Source organism: Chrysemys picta, chromosome 6, assembly GCF_011386835.1.
Source record: "Chrysemys picta bellii isolate R12L10 chromosome 6, ASM1138683v2, whole genome shotgun sequence".
NCBI classification, from domain to species: Eukaryota; Metazoa; Chordata; order Testudines; family Emydidae; genus Chrysemys; species Chrysemys picta.
The window spans coordinates 83,150-107,356 of record NC_088796.1 but is presented as its reverse complement, the minus strand read 5'-3'; the positions used below and the strand labels follow the sequence as shown (position 1 = coordinate 107,356).

At 50.1% G+C, this 24,207-nt stretch overlaps 1 protein-coding gene and 1 long non-coding RNA gene across 2 annotated transcripts; one reads left to right on the top strand and one right to left on the bottom strand.

The window, feature by feature from the left end:
* Positions 1–3,806: 3,806 nt before the first annotated feature.
* LOC135984170 (uncharacterized) lies at positions 3,807–11,313 on the top strand. The gene is made up of 2 exons (XR_010602066.1): positions 3,807–5,767; positions 8,503–11,313. It is a non-coding gene; the product is annotated as an uncharacterized LOC135984170 (long non-coding RNA).
* A 454-nt stretch (positions 11,314–11,767) lies between these two features.
* On the bottom strand, positions 11,768–23,999 carry LOC135972330 (sialic acid-binding Ig-like lectin 15). The gene is made up of 4 exons (XM_065549926.1): positions 23,697–23,999; positions 13,550–13,945; positions 12,674–13,021; positions 11,768–11,793 (listed from the first exon to the last, which is right to left on the bottom strand). Exons 1-4 carry the CDS (start codon positions 23,734–23,736, stop codon positions 11,768–11,770), a joined length of 810 nt encoding a protein of 269 aa, XP_065405998.1. The 5' UTR covers positions 23,737–23,999.
* Positions 24,000–24,207: the final 208 nt, after the last annotated feature.

Genomic DNA, 24,207 nt, shown 5'->3' with positions numbered 1-24,207 from the left:
CACCTTGCCCTCACACACCCACCCAGACACACCCTCTGCCCCTGCACACTGGCCCAGACACACACGACCACCCATTGACACCCCCTGCCCTCACATACCCACTCTCACACACACTCTTCCCTTACACACACCCGTTCACACTCACACCCTTCCCTTACACTCACACCTAGACACTCCCTCTGCCCCTGCACACCCGCCCAGACACACACCACCACCCATTGACACCCACTGCCCTCACATACCCGCGGATTTTGGTAAGCTCAGAGAGCTGATAGGTAAGGTCCCAAGGGAATCAAGACTGAGGGGAAAAACAACTGAGGAGAGTTGGCAGTTTTTCAAAGGGACACTATTAAGGGCCCAAAAGCAAGCTATTCCGCCGGTTAGGAAAGATAGAAATGTGGCAAAAGACCACCTTGGCTTAACCACGAGATCTTGCATGATCTAAAAAATAAAAAGGAGTCATATAAAAAATGGAAACTAGGACAGATTACAAAGGATGAATATAGGCAAACAACACAGGAATGCAGGGGCAAGATTAGAAAGGCAAAGGCACAAAATGAGCTCAAACTAGCTATGGGAATAAAAGGAAACAAGAAGACTTTTTATCCATACATTAGAAGCAAGAGGAAGACCAAAGACAGGGTAGGCCCACTGCTTAGTGAAGAGGGAGAAACAGTAACAGGAAACTTGGAAATGGCAGAGATGCTTAATGACTTCTTTGTTTCGGTCTTCACCGAGAAGTCTGAAGGAATGCCTAACCTAGTGAATGCTAATGGGAAGGGGGTAGGTTTAGCAGATAAAATAAAAAAGGAACAAGTTAAAAATCACTTAGAAAAGTTAGATGCCTGCAAGTCACCCGGGCCTGATGAAATGCATCCTAGAATACTCAAGGAGCTAATAGAGGAGGTGTCTGAGCCTCTAGCTATTATCTTTGGAAAATCATGGGAGACGGGAGAGATTCCAGAAGACTGGAAAAGGGCAAATCTAGTGCCCATCTGTGACGGAGCAGGGAGCAGGGCAGATTTGACCTGGGAATGGAGCCTGGGAGTTACATTGAGCTACCTGAGCTGTAACCTGAGCCAGGAGGGGGGTGGGGGGAGAGGTGACACCTTCTGCCCGGGAGAGGGAACAAAGGAGAGGAGGAGCAGAGGGGAGAGGGGAGAGCTGCTGGAGGGATTTGGGAGTTTTCAGTTTTGGGCTGGGAGGTGCAACGCAGGGAACCCCAAGCTGGGGTCTAAGCTCCCTGCACTCCCCAAGAGGACTTGATTGAGGGGTCCTGGTCGTATCTACGAGCTCTGCTGTAGACTGTGTTCCTGTTATCCAATAAACCTTCTGCTTTACTGGCTGGCTGAGAGTCACGGTGAATCGCAGGAAGCCGGGGGTGCAGGGCCTTGTGTCCCCCACACTCTGTGACACCATCTATAAAAAGGGAAATAAAAACAACCCAGGAAACTACAGACCAGTTAGTTTAACTTCTGTGCCAGGGAAGATAATGGAGCAAGTAATTAAGGAAATCATCTGCAAACACTTGGAAGGTGGTAAGGTGATAGGGAACAGCCAGCATGGATTTGTAAAGAATAAATCGTGTCAAACCAATCTGATAGCTTTCTTTGATAGGATAACGAGCCTTGTGGATAAGGGTGAAGCTGTGGATGTGGTATACCTAGACTTTAGTAAGGCATTTGATACGGTCTCGCATGATATTCTTATCGATAAACTAGGCAAATACAATTTAGATGGGGCTACTATAAGGTGGGTGCATAACTGGCTGGATAACCGTACTCAGAGAGTTGTTATTAATGGTTCCCAATCCTGCTGGAAAGGCGTAACGAGTGGGGTACCGCAGGGGTCTGTTTTGGGACCGGCTCTGTTCAATATCTTCATCAACGACTTAGATATTGGCATAGAAAGTACGCTTATTAAGTTTGCGGATGATACCAAACTGGGAGGGATTGCAACTGCTTTGGAGGACAGGGTCATAATTCAAAATGATCTGGACAAATTGGAGAAATGGTCTGAGTTAAACAGGATGAAGTTTAACAAAGACAAATGCAAAGTGCTCCACTCAGGAAGGAACAATCAGTTTCACACATACAGAATGGGAAGAGACTGTCTAGGAAGGAGTACGGCAGAAAGGGATCTAGGGGCTATAGTTGACCACAAGCTAAATATGAGTCAACAGTGTGATGCTATTGCAAAAAAAGCAAACATGATTCTGGGATGCATTAACAGGTGTGTTGTGAGCAAGACACAAGAAGTCATTCTTCCGCTCTACTCTGCTCTGGTTAGGCCTCAACTGGAGTATTGTGTCCAGTTCTGGGCACCGCATTTTAAGAAAGATGTGGAGAAATTGGAAAGGGTCCAAAGAAGAACAACAAGAATGATTAAAGGTCTTGAGAACATGACCTATGAAGGAAGGCTGAAAGAATTGGGTTTGTTTAGTTTGGAAAAGAGAAGACTGAGAGGGAACATGATAGCAGTTTTCAGGTATCTAAAAGGGTGTCATAAGGAGGAGGGAGAAAACTTGTTCACCTTAGCCTCTAAGGATAGAACAAGAAGCAATGGGCTTAAACTGCAGCAAGGGAGGTCTAGGTTGGACATTAGGAAAAAGTTCCTAACTGTCAGGGTGGTTAAACACTGGAATAAACTGCCTAGGGAGGTTGTGGAATCTCCATCTCTGGAGATATTTAAGAGTAGGTTAGATAAATGTCTATCAGGGATGGTCTAGACAGTATTTGGTCCTGCCATGCGGGCAGGGGACTGGACTCGATGACCTCTCGAGGTCCCTTCCAGTCCTAGAATCTATGAATCTATGAATCTCACACACACACTGTTCTCACACACCCACTCACACTCACAACCTTCCCTTACACTCACAGCCAGACACACCATCTGCCCCTGCATACCCACGCACCAAAACACACACAACCACCCATTGACACCCTCTGCCCTCACACACCCGCTCACACTCACACCCTTCCCTTACACTCACACCCAGACACTTCCTCTGCCCCTGCACACCCACCCACCCAGACACACACAACCACCCATTGACACCCCCTGCCCTCACATACCCACTCTCACACACACACTGTTCTCACACACCCGCTCACACTCAAACCTTGCCCTTGCACGGCCACCGAGACACACCCTCTACCCCTGCATACCCATGCATCCAGACACACACAACCACCCTTTGACACCCTCTGACCTCACACACCCGCTCTCACACACAACCTGCCCGTGCACATCCACGAACACACACTCTTCCCTTGCACACACACCCAGACACGCCCTCTGTCCTTGCACACCCACACAGACACACAGAGCCACCCACTGACACCACCTGTCCTTGCACACCCACCCAGACACACCTGCCCTTGCACACCTGCCCAGACACACACCTCCCCAGACATACACGCTGCCCTTACATACTTGCCCAGACACACACAACCACCCACTTATACCCCGTGTCCTCGCACATGCACCCAGATACACACCCTTTCCTCGCACACCTGCCCACACACACACCGTGCCCTCACATACCCACCCAGACACACTTACCAATATGCACTTCCCACACACAACCACCTACTGACACAGACACCTGTTGACACCCCCTGTCCTTGCACACCTGCCGAGACACACACACAAGCATCCACTGATACGCCCTGCCCTCGCACAGGCACCCAGACATGCACCCTGCCCTTGAATGCCTGCCCAGATACACCTACCTATATGCACGTGCCCACACACAACCACTCACTGACACAGGCACCTACTGACACCCCCTGCCCTAGCACACTGTGGAAGCAGAGAAAAGAACTGACAGAAGGAAACTGCAATGCATGACGTTTGTTAGCAAGAGTCAGGCTAACTGTAACCCTGTTAACGCGAGATTTGTAGAAGCGAGGATTGTGTGAGGCGGGTGAGAAAGAACTGTGTAAGAAGTCATGATGACCTCAGCATAGATAAAGTGTAGAAGACCTTGTGTAGATAAGGAATAGAAAATAATTGTATGTTGGCAAGAGTCAAAACAACTGAGGAAATGAGATATCAAGATGGCCTATGTATAAACAAAAATGCTGCTGTCCCTCATTATTTTTGTAATGAAAGGTATAAATGCTTGCTGTAATTGTTTACCTGTTGAGAGACCTGTTTAGTTCTCTCCCTCTGCACATGTGAGAGTTAATAAAACATCTGACTTGTTGTACCTAACAAAATAGTGAGAACTCCGTTTTTCTCCGACAATTTGGGGGCTCGTCCGGGATGGCAACGCCCACTGAGGCAACGGCAGCTGCTACGGATCGTTCCCCTTCGAACCCCATGGCGCCACAATAGAGGTAGGAGACCTTTTGAAATCTCTATTGGGGTGTCGGAGGAGGACTGTCCGTGGGGCCGTCTGCCCCTGTTGGGCTCACGCCATCCGAACTTATTGACTGTGCAGCAAGGTCAGATGCTGAGCGGCGTAATAGGGGAATTGTTTGCCGCCCCCTGTAAGCATATGCTAGGTGCATAGGGTTTGCACCTGTGTTGAGGGGTTGTTACCGCCTCAAGTGATGCATCAAGGTACTTGGGAATAGTACCTGGAGGTACTCAGGAGTAGTACCTGGTATAAGGCCTTGGTGTGTGTGTGGTCTGTGTGTGTGTGTGTACACAGTGTGAATTGAGTGTTACCGGAAGACGCCCAGAGTACTCTGCGAAGTCTTTTGGCTCGTGACCAGAACTACTCTAACGCAAGCCCGGTAACTAGAGGATCTTTTAGGAGATCCGACCCATGTAGGTTGACTCGGCCTGGCATCGTCCGGCGAGGAGGCTACCTGGGTCTAGGAGTGTGTGCACCCATCTTCCCTCCCCTTTTCCTCTCCGTGTGAGCCACTGACAGTCTGACCATCTCACTGGATGCAACAGAGTAAGCGGCGCTTTCTCTCTGAGATTAGCCGACGCTCTTTGCTGAAGGGAGGTGTAGGGGGTCATGGCTATCCTCGTTAGTCACTCCTGTGTGAATACCCTGTAGGGAGAATCCTTAGTTTATGAACCGCTAGCGCGGACAGGGCATCCTTCCCCTTTGAGTGTGTGATTGGAAAAATGGGTGGGGGACAGTCTAAGTCTTCCCTCTCACCCCCTAAGGGTACCCCAGCTTATTTTATGTACGTACATTATGGTACTAAAACCTGCAGGTATTTAGAGAATTGAAATCATTACACGCGTGAAAATTCATCTAAACAATGCCCACTAGAAGGTACCTTCAATCTAGATAAGATCATACATCTCAGAGGAGCTTTTAATCACAAAAAAGCCTCTGACACACAATGGGAGCAATTTGTCTATTGAGGAAAGGAACGGGTTAATTTGAAATTCAGCTTGGTCCAGAGATAAAGAGAAAGTTAATCTGCGTTCAAGGTCAAGAATCAATGCAGACCAGGCTAAGTACAAAGAAAAACTGCTTTCGGCCCCAGCTGACTGTGAAAAAATATAGACATAGTCAAACCAAAGGCAATACAAGTTACAGTGCTGAGATTACATTTGCAAAGCTTAACTGTCCAGTGAGATCCAACAGTCTGCCTTTGCGACCCTGGAGCCGGCGTGGTTTGGGGAAGCTGAAGAAACCACAGGCAGCCGGCCTGGACTGGAATCACTGAAAAGACGCCCCAGGAGACCTCAGGGTGTAAAAGAACTGCCCCCCCAAGAGAGGAAGCAAGTTGGAGATTGCACAGCACCTTCTCTGAACGTTATACACAGACGTGGCCAGTCTGGACGTACGTGTGTGAGTATGAAAGTGTGCCTACTCTCAGCCGCAGTAAGTCTGAGAACCGGAGAGGGATTTAGCATTCCTCTTTCCACCCCGGCTGACCGGGAAGGGTGTCAGGTGGATCTACCCCAGTCGTAGCAGGACTGGGCAATAGAGAAGTTGGAGAAAAGGGAAGAATTGTTTACTTGATAACTAGAATTGAGCAATTAAGAGCATAGATCATGAACCAGGCAGCAACTCAAACCTACGCCCAGGGCAAGTTGCAAGCCTTGAGACAGGACTTCCAGGCAGAAAAGGAAGCACTGGCTAAGCAAGTACCGGTCCTTCAGGGACTTGTCAGAATTTAACCATTTGTGTTTGCATATGCTGTAAGAGCAGTGTGTTTGCCACAAGAGAAAATTGAATAGTTAAATGCCAATGGGTCATGCGTTTTGCCCAAGTGGCAAGCCTCACGAGGGAGGACTCGGGTAGCCTTGTGAGTAAGAATGTTTAAGAGAAGAGACCAGGAAGGCTAGTTGAGAAGCCCACCCTCCTATCTAAATTGGTAGTGAAAAAGCTGGTGCCCATGGAAGGGACGGTTCAGCGAGAAAAGCAGGATCGGGCCCAAGCGGGCAGGCAATAGATAGAGAGATTGGAGAACAGGTTGGAAACTTTGAGGGCATAGTGGAAGGAAAGGAGTAAGTAATTATAAGCATGGGGGATTTCAAATCCCCAGGATAATAATTGAAATGGTAAAATATGTGTAAGACAGAGTCTTTGTACCAAGGTGCAAGGCTCTCCTTTCTTCTGCTGAATAAAGCAACTCTTCCTTATCCCTGTCTGGCTGTTATTGGCTCTCAGCTAGGTGGACCCGATATTTTGGTGACAGTTACTGGCGACTCCGGTTAATGAATTTCTGTCTTATACATTTAGGTGTTAGGTGTGTGGATGGAACTGAGCCTCTCATTCGTAATTCCTCAGAGTGGAAGCCATCGCGTGCAATGAAGCTCTGAGGTTGAATTGGGATCCTTCTGTCCCGTCCCCTGTAGCGGTCAGTATTAGTAGAAATTCCTGTAATAGGATCCTATTAGGCCATAATTCCCTCTGTTCTCTGTGTAATTCTCTGTTAGAGTGTCAGCAGGCAGATGGGTGGGTCTCTGGTAAAACCCTCTAAGGATAGCCCTTTGAATTATATGTTAAGTAAATGGCTTTTACCCATTGTTCAGGAAAGAATAAAGATTTGAATTTGTTTTTGGGTAACAAAATAGCAGATAAAAGATCTGGTAAAAAGAGAGAGAAGGACAGTGCCCCTGGCTCTGTGTGGTCGAGCTGTCACTTTACTAGGGGTGCATGGAGATTTTGTAAGCACAAAAGAAACAGTTATACCTTGTGTAGAAATTGATGTGGCTAGTGTTGTGGAAATTGAATTGTGGATAGGATGTGCATTTTCCCCAGAACATGTGCAGTGTATATTGTAGCAGAGGTAAAAGAAATGCAAACCTACCAATATAGGTTGTGTTGTCTCTTTTCAGATCACTGGGTGTTTGAAAGCAGGAGTTAGAAGTAAAAGGCAATCAAAAGTCTGGGAAAGTTAATTGTGTCCCTTTTTACATAAGAATTTTTAAGCTGTGGATAGCTTTGAATCTGGAAGCAAGCCAGAAAGCATCTGTATTAATGCAATTTTCTAACTAATAAGGTAGAAGCCACTGAAACCTGGGCTGCCTATGAAACAAATACAAGGAAATATGGGATAATTCCTCTGTTTTGTCTAAAATCAACAAGAGTATGTGTACATAAAGGAAATATTTTAAGCAATGACTGACTACCCAGAAGGGGTAGACCTCTGTTCTTTTGTCTTTCAGATCATCAGAGAAAACGGATGCCAGCTGAACAGCATTCAATGTACCATGCATTTACTGGTACAATAGGAATTATTTTTGTGTTCTTTGTCCTGTCTTGTGGTGTTTGTCTTGTGGCCAAAATTGTTGGGTTTAATATTTTCATAAGACCGTCTAGTTCAAAATTAAATAGAAGGGTTAAATCAAAAAGCAGATACTTGTTTTTATTCAACTTGGAATACAAAAAGTGTTTGGATAAATCAGGAAAATGTGATATACTAAAGTCTAATACAGTTGCTTAAGTAAGAAAAAGAAACTTCATTGGCCAGATTTTTTTTTAATTGAAAAAAATTGTTGTTAAAATTTGCATACCAACAGTCTTTGGAAGCAAGGACATGGAAGGTTAACCCACTCCCCATATTGCCCATGGGATCCTTCTGGCTACTTCAGATTTCTAGCCAGAGGGCTGGGGAGGGAGGAAAGCTATTGGACACCTGAGGTTGTACCGAGTGGACTCCTCAAAAGTGGGTGTGCTTGTCCTGGTTTGTTGCTCCAAAGCTCTGTAATAAAGTTATTTTACTGGAAGGGTGTACATGGCATACATTGAATAATAAGACTAATGTACTGTATAATGGCAATGTGTATGTGTTCATTGTTGGGAAAAGGTGTATGAGTGAAGAGTGGAAGTTTCCTTTGTAGGTTAAAAGAAGCCAAGAAGGGGAGAAGGAAAAAGAACAGAATGAGTTAACTGAGGAAAAATAGCTAGCAAGCTCAGTCCAAAGATAAGATGCTGGCACCATCCAAGGACACTGCCCACAGCTAAGACTTGGCTGATAGCCAAGAAAAGGGGGGCCTGAATGTGCCCAAGCAACTATGAGATCTGAAAAACACTGCCAGGCATTAATGAAATGTGTTAGGTTTCTTTTCTCACAGATAAAAGAAGTGCTACCCAAAGACCCTAGCAGCCCTGCCATTCATTGAAACCAGGAGACTGAGTCTATGTAAAGTCCATCAACGAAAGACTGCTTTGGCTCCACACTGGAAAGGCCCTTTCCAAGTCCTGTTAACCACCAACACCGCTGTGAAGTGCCAAGGACTACCTGCCTGGACCCATGCTTCTCACTGTAAAAAGACCCCTCCACCTCGGGAGGACTCTCCGACTGATGATAAGCCTATTTCTCCTTCTAGCTCTGCTGTGTCTTCTGGACAGCAGGAAAAAGAAAGAAAGAAAAAAAGACAAGGTGAAGTGCTAGTAACCTCTCCCTTGTCCACTGACAGACCTACTGTGCCTCTGGATTTTTCTAGAAGAAGCAAAACCATTACAGGGTGATGTGCTAGTAACCTCTCCCCTGTATGATGCTAAACCACACTGTTTCAGGAAAAGAGAAGAAGGAACACTTGCTTAATTGAAACCACAAAGTCCAGGGATTCCTGACTACAAGAGACATTAAGAACTGACCCTGGTGAAGAAACAAAGAATTATACACTGGCAGGAAGAAACTTGTGGGACCCATGCTTGGGAACGTGGTATTGATTGAATTTTGGGGTTTATTCTACAGGCTGCGCCCTGTGTTTTGGATAAGTCCTTCAGCATGTATTGCCCTCCCTAATTGGATTTTAAATGATAAGTACCAAAGGCACCTTGTTGCCATTGCCCCTGCCATCTCCTCCATTACACTATTACCCCTGTAACACATTCAAATACAGACAATGCCATATATTTGATAAAACCAATGACTAAGGCCTTCACACTTTAGTGATTTATTTAAATATTGTTTGAAAAAATATATTTTTAAGGTTCAGGATATCCCATATAAGCGAACAATTGAATGGATCAGTGGAGATAAAAGTATATGATATCACTACCAGTGAACCCCAAGAATTTATAATTGCTCACAGGGGGCTGCCATTAGATTAGCACAACAGAGGGCTCGGGTTATTTCCTCTAGAAAGAAGAGAGACTTGACCGGATCCCTTTGGGATGGGGCCAGTAATGCAGCAGCAGTTTGGAATATTTTTAAGAACCAAGAACATGATGAGAAATTGGGGCAACTAGAGAAGGCCATTGGCCTTGTTTCTGGAGCACAACTAACCCAGGTACAGGCTGGAGTTGATGAGTTACATGTTATCTCCGCCCTTAGTTCTATGACCCAGAAGTTGCTGATAGAGATGGTATTGAATATCACTGAGGCTGGGAAGGCATTGCAGTGGGATCTAGCATGCTCAGAGATTCAGGATTTTTTGAATGACCAGCTAATGGCCATTCGGAATGATCTAGAGCACCAGGCTTGGCCCACTGCCCTTACAGACACGTCAGGAGTACCATCTGATCTGTGGCCATGGAGACATACTTGGAAACTTTCTGGGTGGAAGTGTGGACGTTCTCAGTGCTCCTTCCAAGCATATGGACCGGTTCAGGGGGTGTGGGCTCCCACATACCGAATCCTGCCGGGTCCATGGGGAGGATGCATGTGGGATTGGGTAATTCACCGAGACATCTGGGAAATCAGACCACCTGGTATGCCCAATCGATTTTTAGTCAGTGCTCCTGGGATTACATCTGACATTTGGATGGGGTTAGGGAGTCAATGGACATTTTGGCTGTTACAACCCCCACAGCTTCAGTGTATCCGTAAACTGAAGCCAGGAGGAGTTGTTACTCTTCATGACTACGTTTGCTGGGAGGGTAGGGGACAAGGAACTACCCTGACAGGACACTTATTTTTTTAAGCTAATGATAGCTGTGTGTATGTTAAAGCCACCACATTGCAAGACATACATTTTAATCTCATTACCACTGCAGGTAATCATATTATTTACTGGCCTGCAGATAGAGTTTTTCAAATAGCCCTTAGGTTCCAGATACCCTTTAATTGGACTAGCTTACTATCTGATAGATTTCAAAATTTGCTTTCATTGTTACCTGAGATCCAGAAAATCTCTGAGGTACAAGGGCAAATTCACATGCTTCAAAATATGTATCAAGTTAAAAAGTATGCCTTTCAGACAGCTTATAGAGTATCTACCTTATGTACTAAATATGATGTATTGTGCTTTATGACAAAGGCTGTACAACAACCCCATTATAGTATTGCTATGGGAATGTTATTGCTTGTATTGTTATTAGTTAGCTTAGGATTATGTTATTGTTGTTGTAAAAGATGTAATAATAGTAATACCTTTCATGTTCATGCTAATCATGCATTGTCATTACATCCAATCAAACCCCTAAGGTTGAAGCATCTGATTTAGAATCAGAAGTCCAGGACTTGATGCAAATAGAGATTTGAGAATGTTTGTTGTACTAGAAGTACAAAAGGGGGGGTTGTGGAAGCAGAGAAAAGAACTGACAGAAGGAAACTGCAATGCATGACGTTTGTTAGCAAGAGTTAGGCTAACTGTAACCCTGTTAACGCGAGATTTGTAGAAGCGAGGATTGTGTGAGGCGGGTGAGAAAGAACTGTGTAAGAAGTCATGATGACCTCAGCATAGATAAAGTGTAGAAGACCTTGTGTAGATAAGGAATAGAAAATAATTGTATGTTGGCAAGAGTCAAAACAACTGAGGAAATGAGATATCAAGATGGCCTATGTATAAACAAAAATGCTGCTGTCCCTCATTATTTTTGTAATGAAAGGTATAAATGCTTGCTGTAATTGTTTACCTGTTGAGAGACCTGTTTAGTTCTCTCCCTCTGCACATGTGAGAGTTAATAAAACATCTGACTTGTTGTACCTAACAAAATAGTGAGAACTCCGTTTTTCTCCGACAACACCCACCTACTGAGACACACACTCAGGCCTCACACACACACACACACACTCCATACAGCCTGCCCTCACACACTTGCCTAAACTTACCTGCCCAGACACAGCCCCTGCCTTTGCACACCCACCCCCTGACACTCCCCCCCAGGCCTTGCGCACCTGCCTACTATGCACCCCCAGCCCTCACACACCCACCTAGACACAACCCCACTGACACAAATCCTGCCCTTGCACACCGACCCAGAAACACACACACACACACCCTGCTCTCACACACCCGCCCAGGCACACACATGCAGACCTTGCACACCCACCCACTATGCACACCATGTCCTCGGACACCGACCAAGACACAGCCCACAGACACACCCGCCTAGACACACCCGCGGCCCTTGCACACCCACTGACACACACAGGCATCGTGAGGACACTCACCTCCCTGGGACCCGGCACTGGCCTGTAAGAGAACAAAATGGAGACATCAGAGATGGTGCCGGTGCCAGCCTGGGCCCCGTCCTGCACCCCCTGCCCACCCCACTGTTCTGGAGCCTGCGGCACTGCAGAGACCGGTGCCATAGAAACATGGCTGTGAGCAAGGGGCAGTGCCAGGGATACGCCCCCACCCCACAGCACCGGGGCACAGGGGGTAGCTGGGGGAGGGAGCCCCATACCTCAGCCCTGGGACCCCCCGCAGCACCCGTCGGGACCCCCCCCCCCTCAGCCCTGGGACCCCCGCAGCGCCCGTCGGGACCCCTCCCCACTCAGCCCTGGGACCCCCGCAGCGCCCGTCGGGACCCCTCCCCACTCAGCCCTGGGACCCCCGCAGCGCCCGTCGGGACCCCTCCCCACTCAGCCCTGGGACCCCCGCAGCGCCCGTCAGGACCCCCTCCCCACTCAGCCCTGGGACCCCCGCAGCGCCCATCGGGACCCCTCCCGACTCAGCCCTGGGACCCCCGCAGCGCCCGTCGGGACCCCTCCCCACTCAGCCCTGGGACCCCCGCAGCGCCCGTCGGGACCACCCCCACTCAGCCCTGGGGACCCCCGTAGTGCCCATCAGGACCCCTCCCCACTCAGCTCTGGGACGCCCGCAGCGCCCATCGGGTACTGCGCTCTGGGTGGGGGTTGCTGGGGGTCGCCCTGCGCTGGCAATGCACCATGGGGCGGAGGGAGGGCTTCACTGCAGAGTGGCCTGGTTTGCTGGGGGCTCTGGGGGTGGCGCTGAGCTGAGGCCCTCGCTGCAGCCACTCCAGCCGACGCCTGCCCTGGCCCGGGCCCGCTGCGGGGGCTGCTGCAGTGCCAGGCGGGTGGGGGCTGCCCCGGGTGCGCCTCGCCCCTACCTTTCCATCGGCAGCAGAGGACGAGCAGCAGGAGGCCGGCGAGCAGGAGCAGGGCTGCTGGGAGTAGGACGATGAGCAGCAGGGGCGGCCCCGTGGACCCCACGGGCACCGAGCGCTCAGCCCAGTAGTGCACGTTCTCCGCCCGGCAGGTGTAGGTCCCGTTCTGGCTCACTGACACCACCTGTGTCGTCTGGTACTGGGACACAGGAGTGTTCTGCAGCTGCACCACCTCGATCCCCGCCGGCCCCCGCCATGAGATGTTGGGCACGGGGATCCCCTCGGCCGTGCAGGCCACCCGCACAGGGAGGGGCCCGGGGAGCAGCGTGAGGTTGAGGATGCTGGGTCGCGCTGTGGGGAGAGGAGAGGAGGCACCGATGGGGGAGCAGGCAGCCCATGGGGGGCTGGGATCGCCCCCCCCATCTGCTTTGGGGCTGGGCACTATGGAGACACCCCCACTGGGGCAGGGAAAAGGCCTGGAGCCTCCCAGGGTGGCTGAGCCATGGCAGAGAGCAATCCCCTGGGCAGGCCCTGCCCGGGCACGCAGCACAGGGGCACGGGGGGCAGGTGCCAGGGAGGCTGCCGGTCTGGCCCCACAGCAGGCAGGGGTCAGGAGGGTGGGGCCCTCACACAGCTCCATGCTGCGCTCTGCCCGCAGACGGCTCCAGGCCATGGGGGCTCTGCACGGGGCCATTCTCAGAGGGGAGCAGCCCCACCTCTGGGAGCGAACGGAGCCCAGGGCCCCCGGCACCACATACATCCCTCCCCCCCTGCACCAGGCTGCGGCCAGCAGCAGGGCCCTGGCTGGCAGAGACTGCGTGACCCCGGGATTGCCTAGACGGGCTCCAAGAGCTCAGCCCCTGACCCTGGGCACGGTACCTTCCACGTTGAGCATTATCCCAATCTTGTTCTCGTAGGCATCTGGTACACGTGGGATCATCACGCGGCACGTGTACTCTCTGCTGTCCTCGTATTGCAGCCCTGCGATGTGCAGGGAGAGGTTGTGTCGTCGGGGGTCCCCGGCCAGGCGGTAGCGCCCACTCGGCCCCTGCCCCGTCGTGCAGTTGTCGAAGCTGCTGGTCTCGGTGCTGCTGTTTCTCACCAGGCATTGGAAAATATCGGGCTTCCAGATCACCCGGATGTCACCCGTGTAGTCGGGGATCGGGTGTGTGAAGGTGCAGGGCAGCACAATGGAATCTCCTCTCAGCCCCGTTATCCGTGGGGGGACATACATGGACCAGCCACGCTGTGCCCAGCCGCCCCGCAGCGCGCCCCCTAGAGACACAGACAGAAGGTGTGATGGGCTGTGAACTGTATTACACCGTTCAGCCACTTGGGGCGCTGAGTGTAACACACCTTGTCTAAGCTAACCTGGGCCCTACCTATCAGAGCATTAGAGGATCTTACGATCAACACATCTGGTGGGTCTCTCTGGAAAGGAAGCTCTGTAGCCAGCCCGTATCTGGCACAGACGAACATGGTGTCAGGAGTAAACTCAGACCAGAGATGGAAAGAAAACAACCAGCGAGGTTGTGAACAGAAGGAACAAAGCAACAAACGCTGCGGGATCTAATCAACGTGCCACTCGCCAATGACCCAGAGAACTTCGGCTTTGAGATGAATATTTTGCAAGGTTTGAATTGCAAACAAACTCCACAAAAGCAACAGAGGGTCCTGTGGCACCTTTGAGACTAACAGAAGTATTGGGAGCATAAGCTTTCGTGGGTAAGAACCTCACTTCTTCAGATGCAAGTAATGGAAATTTCCAGAGGCAGGTATAAATCAGTATGGAGATAACGAGGTTAGTTCAATCAGGGAGGGTGAGGTGCTCTGCTAGCAGTTGAGGTGTGAACACCAAGGGAGGAGAAACTGCTTCTGTAGTTGGATAGCCATTCACAGTCTTTGTTTAATCCTGATCTGATGGTGTCAAATTTGCAGATGAACTGGAGCTCAGCAGTTTCTCTTTGGAGTCTGGTCCTGAAGTTTTTTTGCTGTAAGATGGCTACCTTTACATCTGATATTGTGTGGCCAGGGAGGTTGAAGTGTTCTCCTACAGGTTTTTGTATATTGCCATTCCTGATATCTGACTTGTGTCCATTTATCCTCTTGCGTAGTGACTGTCCAGTTTGGCCAATGTACATAGCAGAGGGGCATTGCTGGCATATGATGGCATATATAACATTGGTGGACGTGCAGGTGAATGAGCCGGTGATGATGTAGCTGATCTGGTTAGGTCCTGTGATGGTGTTGCTGGTGTAGATATGTGGGCAGAGTTGGCATCGAGGTTTGTTGCATGGGTTGGTTCCTGAGTTAGAGTTGTTATGGTGCGGTGCGTGGTTGCTGGTGAGAATATGCTTAAGGTTGGCAGGTTGTCTGTGGGTGAGGACTGGCCTGCCTCCCAAGGTCTGTGAAAGTGAGGGATCATTGTCCAGGATGGGTTGTAGATCACTGATGATGCATTGGAGAGGTTTAAGCTGAGGACTGTAGGTGATGGCCAGTGGAGTTCTGTTGGTTTCTCTTCTGGGCCTGTCTTGTAGCAGGAGGCTTCTGGGTACACATCTGGCTCTGTTGATTTGTTTCTTTATTTCCTTGTGTGGGTATCGTAGTTTTGAGAATGCTTGGTGAAGATCTTGTAGGTGTTGGTCTCTGTCTGAGGGGTTGGAGCAGATGCGATTGTACCTCAGTGCTTGGCTGTAGACAATGGATCATGTGGTGTGACCGGGGTGGAAGCTGGAGGCATGAAGGTAGGCGTAGCGGTCGGTGGGTTTTCGGTATAGGGTGGTGTTAATGTGGCCATCGCTTATTTGTACGGTGGTGTCCAGGAAGTGGACCTCCCGTGTAGATTGGTCCAGGCTGAGGTTGATGGTGGGGTGGAAGCTGTTGAAATCATGGTGGAATTCCTCAAGGGTCTCCTTCCCATGGGTCCAGATGATGAAGATGTCATCAATATAGCGTAGGTAGAGAAGGGGCATGAGTGGACGGGAGCTGAGGAAGCGTTGTTCCAGGTCAGCCATAAAAATGTTGGCATATTGTGGGGCCATGCGGGTGCCCATAGCGGTGCCACTGGTCTGGAGGTATATATTGTCACCAAATTTGAACCCCTCTGATACTAAACTCCACAAAGACACCGGAGATAAACCGGTATCAACTTTAATGTGTGCTACGGGGAAGCAGGCAGAGCAGATAGTTAAATCCTTTGTCTTTACTGAAGACAGTCACAAAGATGGCTAGGAAGGGTTCTGGCTGTGTTGGATGCGCACTTTATACTGCAGAGAAATGAGGTCCATGAAGAGTGTGTTTTCACCAGAGAATTCAAGGAGCAGGGGAAAATGTTGACTGTTTTATAAGAGCTCTGCGTGCGTTGGCTGAAAACTGATTTGGGGCGGCAGAACATGACAATATTGGAGACAGGCTGGTTCCTGGGTTAACGGATAAAAACCGTTCACAGCAGCGACAGCTGAACAGAGATTTAAACCTCGCCACAGCTGTACGAACAGCAGAGGCTAACAGCGGGAGTTTGCCTGGGAGCTCGCGTGGGAAGAGCGCACTGAGGCTTTCATCTGCAGGTTTCTCTGAGTAGTACCCGCAGCGGTTGAGGAAGCTCTTAAGAGGACGGTGATATGGAAGGTGAGCCATCAGCTGTTGTAACCTGCACAGGTTGTGCCATGTTTGTCTTTCTTCCACAGGACAGAAGCGACTTTGTCTGTACAAAGTGCAAGCTGGTCTCCATGTTGGAAGAGAAGGTTCGAGGGCTGGAGAAACGAGTGTCGACTCTGCGTTGCATAAGGGAAAATGAAGATTTCCTGGACAGACGTCAGGAGATGCTTCTACGGCCACAATGTTCTGAAGATTCAGAGCAGGCGCAGCAGGGACAGAAGGATTGTGAGGAGGTTTGGCAGCATGTGACCTCCAGAAGGAGGAAGAGGAGTGTCCATGCACCAGCAATGGAGATACAGGTGAGCAATCGTTTCCATGTTCTCTCTACAGGTACTAATGCGGAGAGTGGACTAGATGACCCATCTGAGGGAAGGGAGCAGAAGGAGACTCCACCGATTGGAAGGCAAAAGATGCACTGTCCTAGGGATGGGGGTTCCACGACCACCACTCCCAAGAGGAGGAGGAGGGTGGTGGTGGTCGGGGACTCCCTCCTCAGGGGGACTGAGTCATCTATCTGCCGCCCCGACCGGGAAAACTGAGAGGTCTGCTGCTTGCCAGGAGCTAGGATACACGATGTGACGGAGAGACTGCCAAGACTCATCAAGCCCTCAGATCGCTACCCCTTCCTGCTTCTCCACGTGGGCACCAATGATACTGCCAAGAATGACCTTGAGCGGATCACTGCAGACTACGTGGCTCTGAGAAGAAGGATAAAGGAGTTTGAGGCGCAAGTGGTGTTCTCGTCCATCCTCCCTGTGCAAGGAAAAGGCCTGGTAGAGACCGTCGAATCGTGGAAGTCAACGAATGGCTACGCAGGTGGTGTTGGAGAGAAGGCTTTGGATTCTTTGACCATGGGATGGTGTTCCAAGAAGGAGGAGTGCTAGGCAGAGACGGGCTCCACCTAACGAAGAGAGGGAAGAGCATCTTCGCCAGCAGGCTGGCTAACTTAGTGAGGAGGGCTTTAAACTAGGTTCACCGGGGGAAGGAGACCAAAGCCCTGAGGTAAGTGGGGAAATGGGATCCTGGGAGGAAGCACAAGCAGGAGAGCGCAAGAGGGGAGGACTTCTGTCTCATGCTGAGAAAGAGGGACGATCGATGAGTTATCTTAAGTGCCTATACACAAATGCAAGAAGCCTGGGAAACAAGCAGGGAGAACTGGAAGTCCTGGCACAGTCAGGGAACTATGATGTGATTGGAATAACAGAGACTTGGTGGGATAACTCACATGACTGGAGTACTGTCATGGATGGATATAAACTGTTCAGGAAGGACAGGCAGGGCAGAAAAGGTGGGGGAGTTGCGTTGTATGTAAGAGAGGAATATGACTGCTCAGAGCTCCAGTATGAAACTGCAGAAAAACCTGAGAGTCTCTGGATAAAGTTGAGAAGTGGGAGCAACAAGGGTGATGTCGTGGTCGGAGTCTGCTATAGACCACCAGACCAGGGGGATGAGGTGGACGAGGCTTTCTTCTGGCAACTAGCAGAAGTTGCTAGATCGCAGGCCCTGGTTCTCATGGGAGACTTTAATCACCCTGATATCTGCTGGGAGAGCAATACAGCGGTGCACAGGCAATCCAGGAAATTTTTGTAAAGTGTAGGGGACAATTTCCTGGTGCAAGTGCTGGAGGAACCAACTAGGGGCAAAGCTTTTCTTGACCTGCTACTCACAAACAGGGAAGAACTAGTAGGGGAAGCAAAAGTGGTTGGGAACCTGGGAGGCAGTGACCATGAGATGGTCGAGTTCAGGATCCTGACACAAGGAAGAAAGGAGAGCAGCAGAATACGGACCCTGGACTTCAGAAAAGCAGACTTTGACTCCCTCAGGGAACAGATGGGCAGGATCCCCTGGGAGAATAACATGAAGGGCAAAGGGGTCCAGGAGAGCTGGCTGTATTTTAAAGAATCCTTATTGAGGTTGCAGGAACAAACCATCCCGATGTGTAGAAAGAATAGTAAATATGGCAGGCGACCAGCTTGGCTAAACAGTGAAATCCTTGCTGATCTTAAACACAAAAAAGAAGCTTACAAGAAGTGGAAGATTGGACAAATGACCAGGGAGGAGTATAAAAATATTGCTCAGGCGTGCAGGAGTGAAATCAGGAAGGCCAAATCACACTTGGAGTTGCAGCCAGCAAGAGATGTTAAGAGTAACAAGAAGGGTTTCTTCAGGTATGTTAGCAACAAGAAGAAAATCAAGGAAAGTGTGGGCCCCTTACTGAATGAGGGAGGCAACCTAGTGACCGAGGATGTGGAAAAAGCTAATGTACTCAATGATTTTTTTGCCTCTGTCTTCACGCACAAGGTCAGCTCCCAGATTGCTGCACTGGGCAGTACAGCATGGGGAGAAGGTGACCAACCCTCTGTGGAGAAAGAAGTGGTTCGGGACTATTTAGAAAAACTGGACGTGCACAAGTCCATGGGGCCGGATGCGCTGCATCCGAGGGTGCTAAAGGAGTTGGCGGGTGAGATTGCAGAGCCATTAGCCATTATTTTTGAAAACTCATGGTGATCGGGGGAGGTCCCGGATGACTGGAAAAAGGCTAATGTAGTGCCCATCTTTAAAAAAGGGAAGAAGGAGGATCCGTGGAACTACAGGCCAGTCAGCCTCACCTCAGTCCCTGGAAAAATCATGGAGCAGGTCCTCAAGGAATCAATTATGAAACATTTAGAGGAGAGGAAAGTGATCAGGAACAGTCAGCATGGATTCATGAAGGGGAAGTCGTGCCTGACTAACCTAATTGCCTTCTATGATGAGATAACTGGCTCTGTGGATGAGGGGAAAGCAGTGGATGTGTTATTCCTTGACTTTAGCAAAGCTTTTGATACGGTCTCCCACAGTATTCTTGCCGCCAAGTTAAAGAAGTATGGGCTGGATGAATGGACTGTAAGGTGGATAGAAAGCTGGCTAGATCGTCGGGCTCAACGGGTAGTGATCAATGGCTCCATGTCTAGTTGGCAGCCGGTTTCAAGCGGAGTGCCCCAAGGGTCGGTCCTGGGGCCGGTTTTGTTTAATATCTTTATTAATGATCTGGAGGATGGTGTGGACTGCACTCTCAGCAAGTTTGCAGATGACACTAAACTAGGAGGCGTGGTAGATACACTAGAGGGTAGGGATCGGATACAGAGGGACCTAGACAAATTAGAGGATTGGGCCGAAAAAAACCTGATGAGGTTCAACAAGGACAAGTGCAGAGTCCTGCACTTAGGACGGAAGAATCCCATGCACTGCTACAGACTAGGGACCGAATGGCTAGGTAGCAGTTCTGCAGAAAAGGACCTAGGGGTCACAGTGGACGAGAAGCTGGATATGAGTCAACAGTGTGCTCTTGTTGCCAAGAAGGCTAACGGCATTTTGGGCTGTATAAGTAGGGGCATTGCCAGCAGATCGAGGAACGTGATCGTTCCCCTTTATTCGACATTGGTGAGGCCTCATCTGGAGTACTGTGTCCAGTTTTGGTCCCCACACTACAAGAAGGATGTGGAAAAATTGGAAAGAGTCCAGCGGAGGGCAACAAAAATGATTAGGGGTCTGGAGCACATGACTTATGAGGAGAGGCTGAGGGAACTGGGATTGTTTAGTCTCCAGAAGAGAAGAATGAGGGGGGATTTGATAGCAGCCTTCAACTACCTGAAGGGGGTTCCAAAGAGGATGGAGCTCGGCTGTTCTCAGTGGTGGCAGATGACAGAACAAGGAGCAATGGTCTCAAGTTGCAGTGGGGGAGGTCCAGGTTGGATATTAGGAAAAACTATTTCACTAGGAGGGTGGTGAAACACTGGAATGCGTTACCTAGGGAGGTGGTGGAGTCTCCTTCCTTGGAGGTTTTTAAGGCCCGGCTTGACAAAGCCCTGGCTGGGATGATTTAGCTGGGAATTGGTCCTGCTTTGAGCAGGGGGTTGGACTAGATGACCTCTTGAGGTCCCTTCCAACTCTGATATTCTATGATTCTATGATTCTATGATTCTACACATAGCAAAGCAGTCTGAACTAGTCCAACAACAGAACAAAAGGCCAGAGCGACTTGAAACACCTGAAACTAGCTTAGAAACTGTAAACAGACACTTGTAAAAGGTCATTATCATAAAACCCTGAGGAAAGGAGAGAGAATTCCCCTGACTAAAAGGGACAAATTCCAGCTTATGTGCACAAGGGATGGAAAAAGTCATGTCCCAAGAGATGATGCATGTCCAGCCACAGGCACAGGGTGTAATAAACGCAGGAAATATGGACGTTCTCCAGCTGTTTCCCACACCAAAGCCGTCAGGGAGTTGGCTGCTATTACCAACAATCAAGAGCTGTTGTTTCTGGGATCTATCACGTGTGATGACACCGAGCCTGCCTGGAGAGTGAACCTGAATATTCCGATGTGACGAAGTGAGGTTTTCCCTTGTTATGTTGTATGTGAGTCTTACTATCGTATATGACTACTGTGTGTGCCTCAGTTTCCCATGTACTGCACCAATGCCTAGGTGGTGGGAATAAGGGGGTGTGACTTTTGCTGTGGCCCTTGGGGGCAGGTGAGGCTGCCCAGCTGCCTCCATGTAAGTAATGGCCGATGCCCTTCGTCACCTGAGAACCAGGAGGGGGATGGACCAGGTGACACTTTGCCCGGGAAGCCAGACAAAGATCAGAGGATGGGCAACGGGCGTGTCCGAGGCCAGGCAGCTGGGTCCAGTTCAGTCTGCGGTGGGGGACTCGGAGAGGGGGGAGTCCAGGGCATCTGGCCCGGGGTTCCCCCAGAGGGAGTTGGCTGAAAGTCACTGATTTCTGTGCTAACAAGTTCTGTTCCAAGATGTATTCCTGTCGACTAATGAACCTTCCATTTTACGCTGGCTGAGAGTCACGTCTGACTGCGGAGTTGGGGTGCAGGGCCCTCTGGCTTCCCCAGGACCCCGCCCGGGCAGACCCGCTGCGGGATGCACACGGTGAGGACAGGGGTGCTGAATGCTCCGAGGTCAGACCCAGGAAGGCCACAGCTGAGGAGGAATTTTGCCCTGGATTGTGTGCCCTGAGGGGAGCGACACTGCCCCAGAGTCCTGGCTGGATTCAAACAGAGCAGTCCCAGAGCATCTGGTCTGTGACTCCGTGACATCCTGGCAAGATTATTACCGTTAACAGTGACTCAGGAGCTGATGTCACAGTGCTCTCATAGGGGACTTACAATCACCTTCAACCTTCCCAGAGCTGACGTTCCCTGGCCCAGCTCTGACTCGCCCTGGAGGGTTTCTGATCTGCAGGGGCCACTTCACCACAGAGATAACTTACAGAGACAAAGCCTTCACTGTGCATGTGGTGAAAGGATCAAAGCCCAACAACCTTCTCAGCCGCAGCGCGGCAGCCATGATGGGCCTAGTGAGAAAGGTGGAGGAACTCAACAGAGGAGTTGACGAGACTGGACTTTTGCAAGGAGACCCAGTACAAAGCCAGAGACAATGCTGTTGGGGTTACTAGGCCTGCCTGAGCCAAAGTTCTTCCATGTTTAAACTCTGTCCTTCCATGTTTAACTCTAATCGACCTCAAAAATCAAGGACAGGAATTGGAATGTGTAAAGAGCCAGTTAGCAATTACGACCTTGCTCATACCAGGTACCAAACGATAATGATGAGGTTTGCATGTTTCTAGCTGGGGAAGGGGTAATAAACTAAGGGTAAACAGGACCAAATAACTGTTTAGAGGAGTGTTACTAACAAGCTAGATTTATAGCCCTAGAATGATTTAATTGCTTAAATGTATAAACATGCCTTCGGTAGAGAGGGGAGGGGGAGTAGGGGGGGCTTAGTTGTAAAATGTATAAAGAAGAGTGTCAAGGCTGGATCCCCACTTTGAACTTTAGGGTACAAATGTAGGGGCCTGCATGAAAACTTCTAAGCTTAACTACCAGCTTAGATCTGGTTCCGCTGCCACCATTTCAATTTTTCCCTTTCTGAGAAGCCTTGAAAAACCTTCACCAATTCCCTGGTGAATACAGATCCAAACCCCTTGGATTTTAAAACAAGGAGAAATTAACCATTCCCCTCCTTCCTCCCACCAACTCCTGGTGAACACAGATCCAATCCCCTTGGATCTAAAACAAGGAGAAATTAACCATTCCCCTCCTTCCTCCCACCAACTCCTGGTGAATCAAGATCCAAACCCCTTGGATCTTAAAACAAGGAAAAATCAATCAGGTTCTTAAAAAGAAGGTTTTTAATTAAAGAAAAAGGTAAAAATCATCTCTGTAAAATCAGTATGGAAATTAACCTTACAGGGTAATCAAACTTAAAGAGCTCAGAGGACTCCCCTCTAGTCTCAGGTTCAAAGTACAGCAAACAAAGATAAACACTCTAGTAAAAGGTTCATTTACAAGTTGAGAAAACAAAGGAAAACTAACACGCCTTGCCTGGCTATTTACTTACAAGTTTGAAATAGGAGAGACTTGTTTAGAAAGATGTGGAGAACCTGGATTGATGTCTGGTCCCTCTCAGTCCCGAGAACGAACACACTCCCAAACAAAGAACACAAACAACAGCCTTCCCCCCCCTCCCCCCAAGATTTGAAAGTATCTTGTCCCCTTATTGGTCCTTTAGGTCAGATGCCAGCCCGGTTACCTGAGCTTCTTAACCCTTTACAGGGAAAAGGATTTTGGAGTCTCTGGCCAGGAGGGATTTTATAGTACTGTACACAGGACAGCTGTTACCCTTCCCTTTATAGTTATGACAAAGAGAGAAACTGTTTTTCTGGTGTCCTTGATTTGAGACTTGCCTGTCTCCTTGCACCACTTTGAGATCTCAAATAAACTTTGATTGTTTCTCCACCTCGGGATGTTTATTGACGCGAAGCACTCCGGGCAATGAACCCCACTGTTGCTGTCCTCAGGCCCCTGTGCCGGCAACAATGCGGACCCACACAGTGTACAACCCCCCGGCCACAGCCACCTCAGCAGAGACAAGCTGCAGACTGATGCGAATTCAGCCGAGGCTGGGGGAGGTGGAGAGAGAAGCACAAGGAGCCTCGTTCCAAGTCGCAGGGCCCGGCCTGGCCCCAGCCCCCATTGCGAGGGGCACTGGACCGAGCACCAGTCAGGCCTGCGCTACCTGCACTAGGCCCCTTCCGCTCCTGCCCCAGCGTGCGTGCGAATTCCCACCCTCACGTCCTGCGTGTGCACAAGGCCCCGTCATCCCCCCCCCCCCCCGTCCAGAGGAGCCACCTGCCCTGGGCACCTTGGAACTGCCCAAGACCCTTCCTCGCTCCCCACTGCCAGCCTCACCCGCAGCACTGACCTGCCTGCACCCCCCGGGGACAGAACAGGGACCAGCCAGACCCACCTCTGAGCAGACCCCAGAGCCAGAGGCAGCAGGTCCATTGCTCCGGGCGGGGGGAGAGTGGGACCTACCTGTGAGCAGACCCCAGAGCCAGAGGCAGCGGGGGTCCATCGGTCCGGGCGGGGCTGGGCGCTGTCTGCTCCGGGCGCCGGAGGGTCTGGGCTCAGACGGAAAGGGAAGTCCCTGACTGGTTATTTCATTATGTCCTGTCCCGTGAGATAGCAAAACCACAGTCTCACTCTCGGGGAATGAGGCTGGAGCGCGAGAGGGGGAGGGGGTAACCAGAGGCCCACAGACGGAGGGGCACAGACGCCCGCCCCCACCGCACAACCCAGGCAGGAGCAGCCTGTCCCTGCCTCGCGAGCCCTGGTCTAGGAGCGGGCACAGGCAGGCCGTGGTGGGGCCCCGGGCACGCCCCCCCCCATCCCCGTGGCAGAGCTCTGTGTGGGGGGGGTGTTACACTCTGGGGCCCAGGGGGACGGAGAGGGAGGGTGCTTCCCTTTTTCACTCTTTGCTGCTTCTCAGAAACACTCGCTCAGTGACCAGGCGTGAATTGTCTCCGGCCTCAGGGCAGCTCCCCCC

Coding starts and splice junctions, on each gene's coding strand:
- LOC135972330 (XM_065549926.1), bottom strand. CDS start 23,736: ATGGACCCCCGCTGCCTCTGGCTCTGGGGTCTGCTCACAG. Junction 13,946..23,696: donor GCTCTGGGGTCTGCTCACAG/GTAGGTCCCACT, acceptor CTGTGTCTCTAG/GGGGCGCGCTGCGGGGCGGC. Junction 11,794..12,673: donor CCTCTGCTGCCGATGGAAAG/GTAGGGGCGAGG, acceptor GTTCTCTTACAG/GCCAGTGCCGGGTCCCAGGG.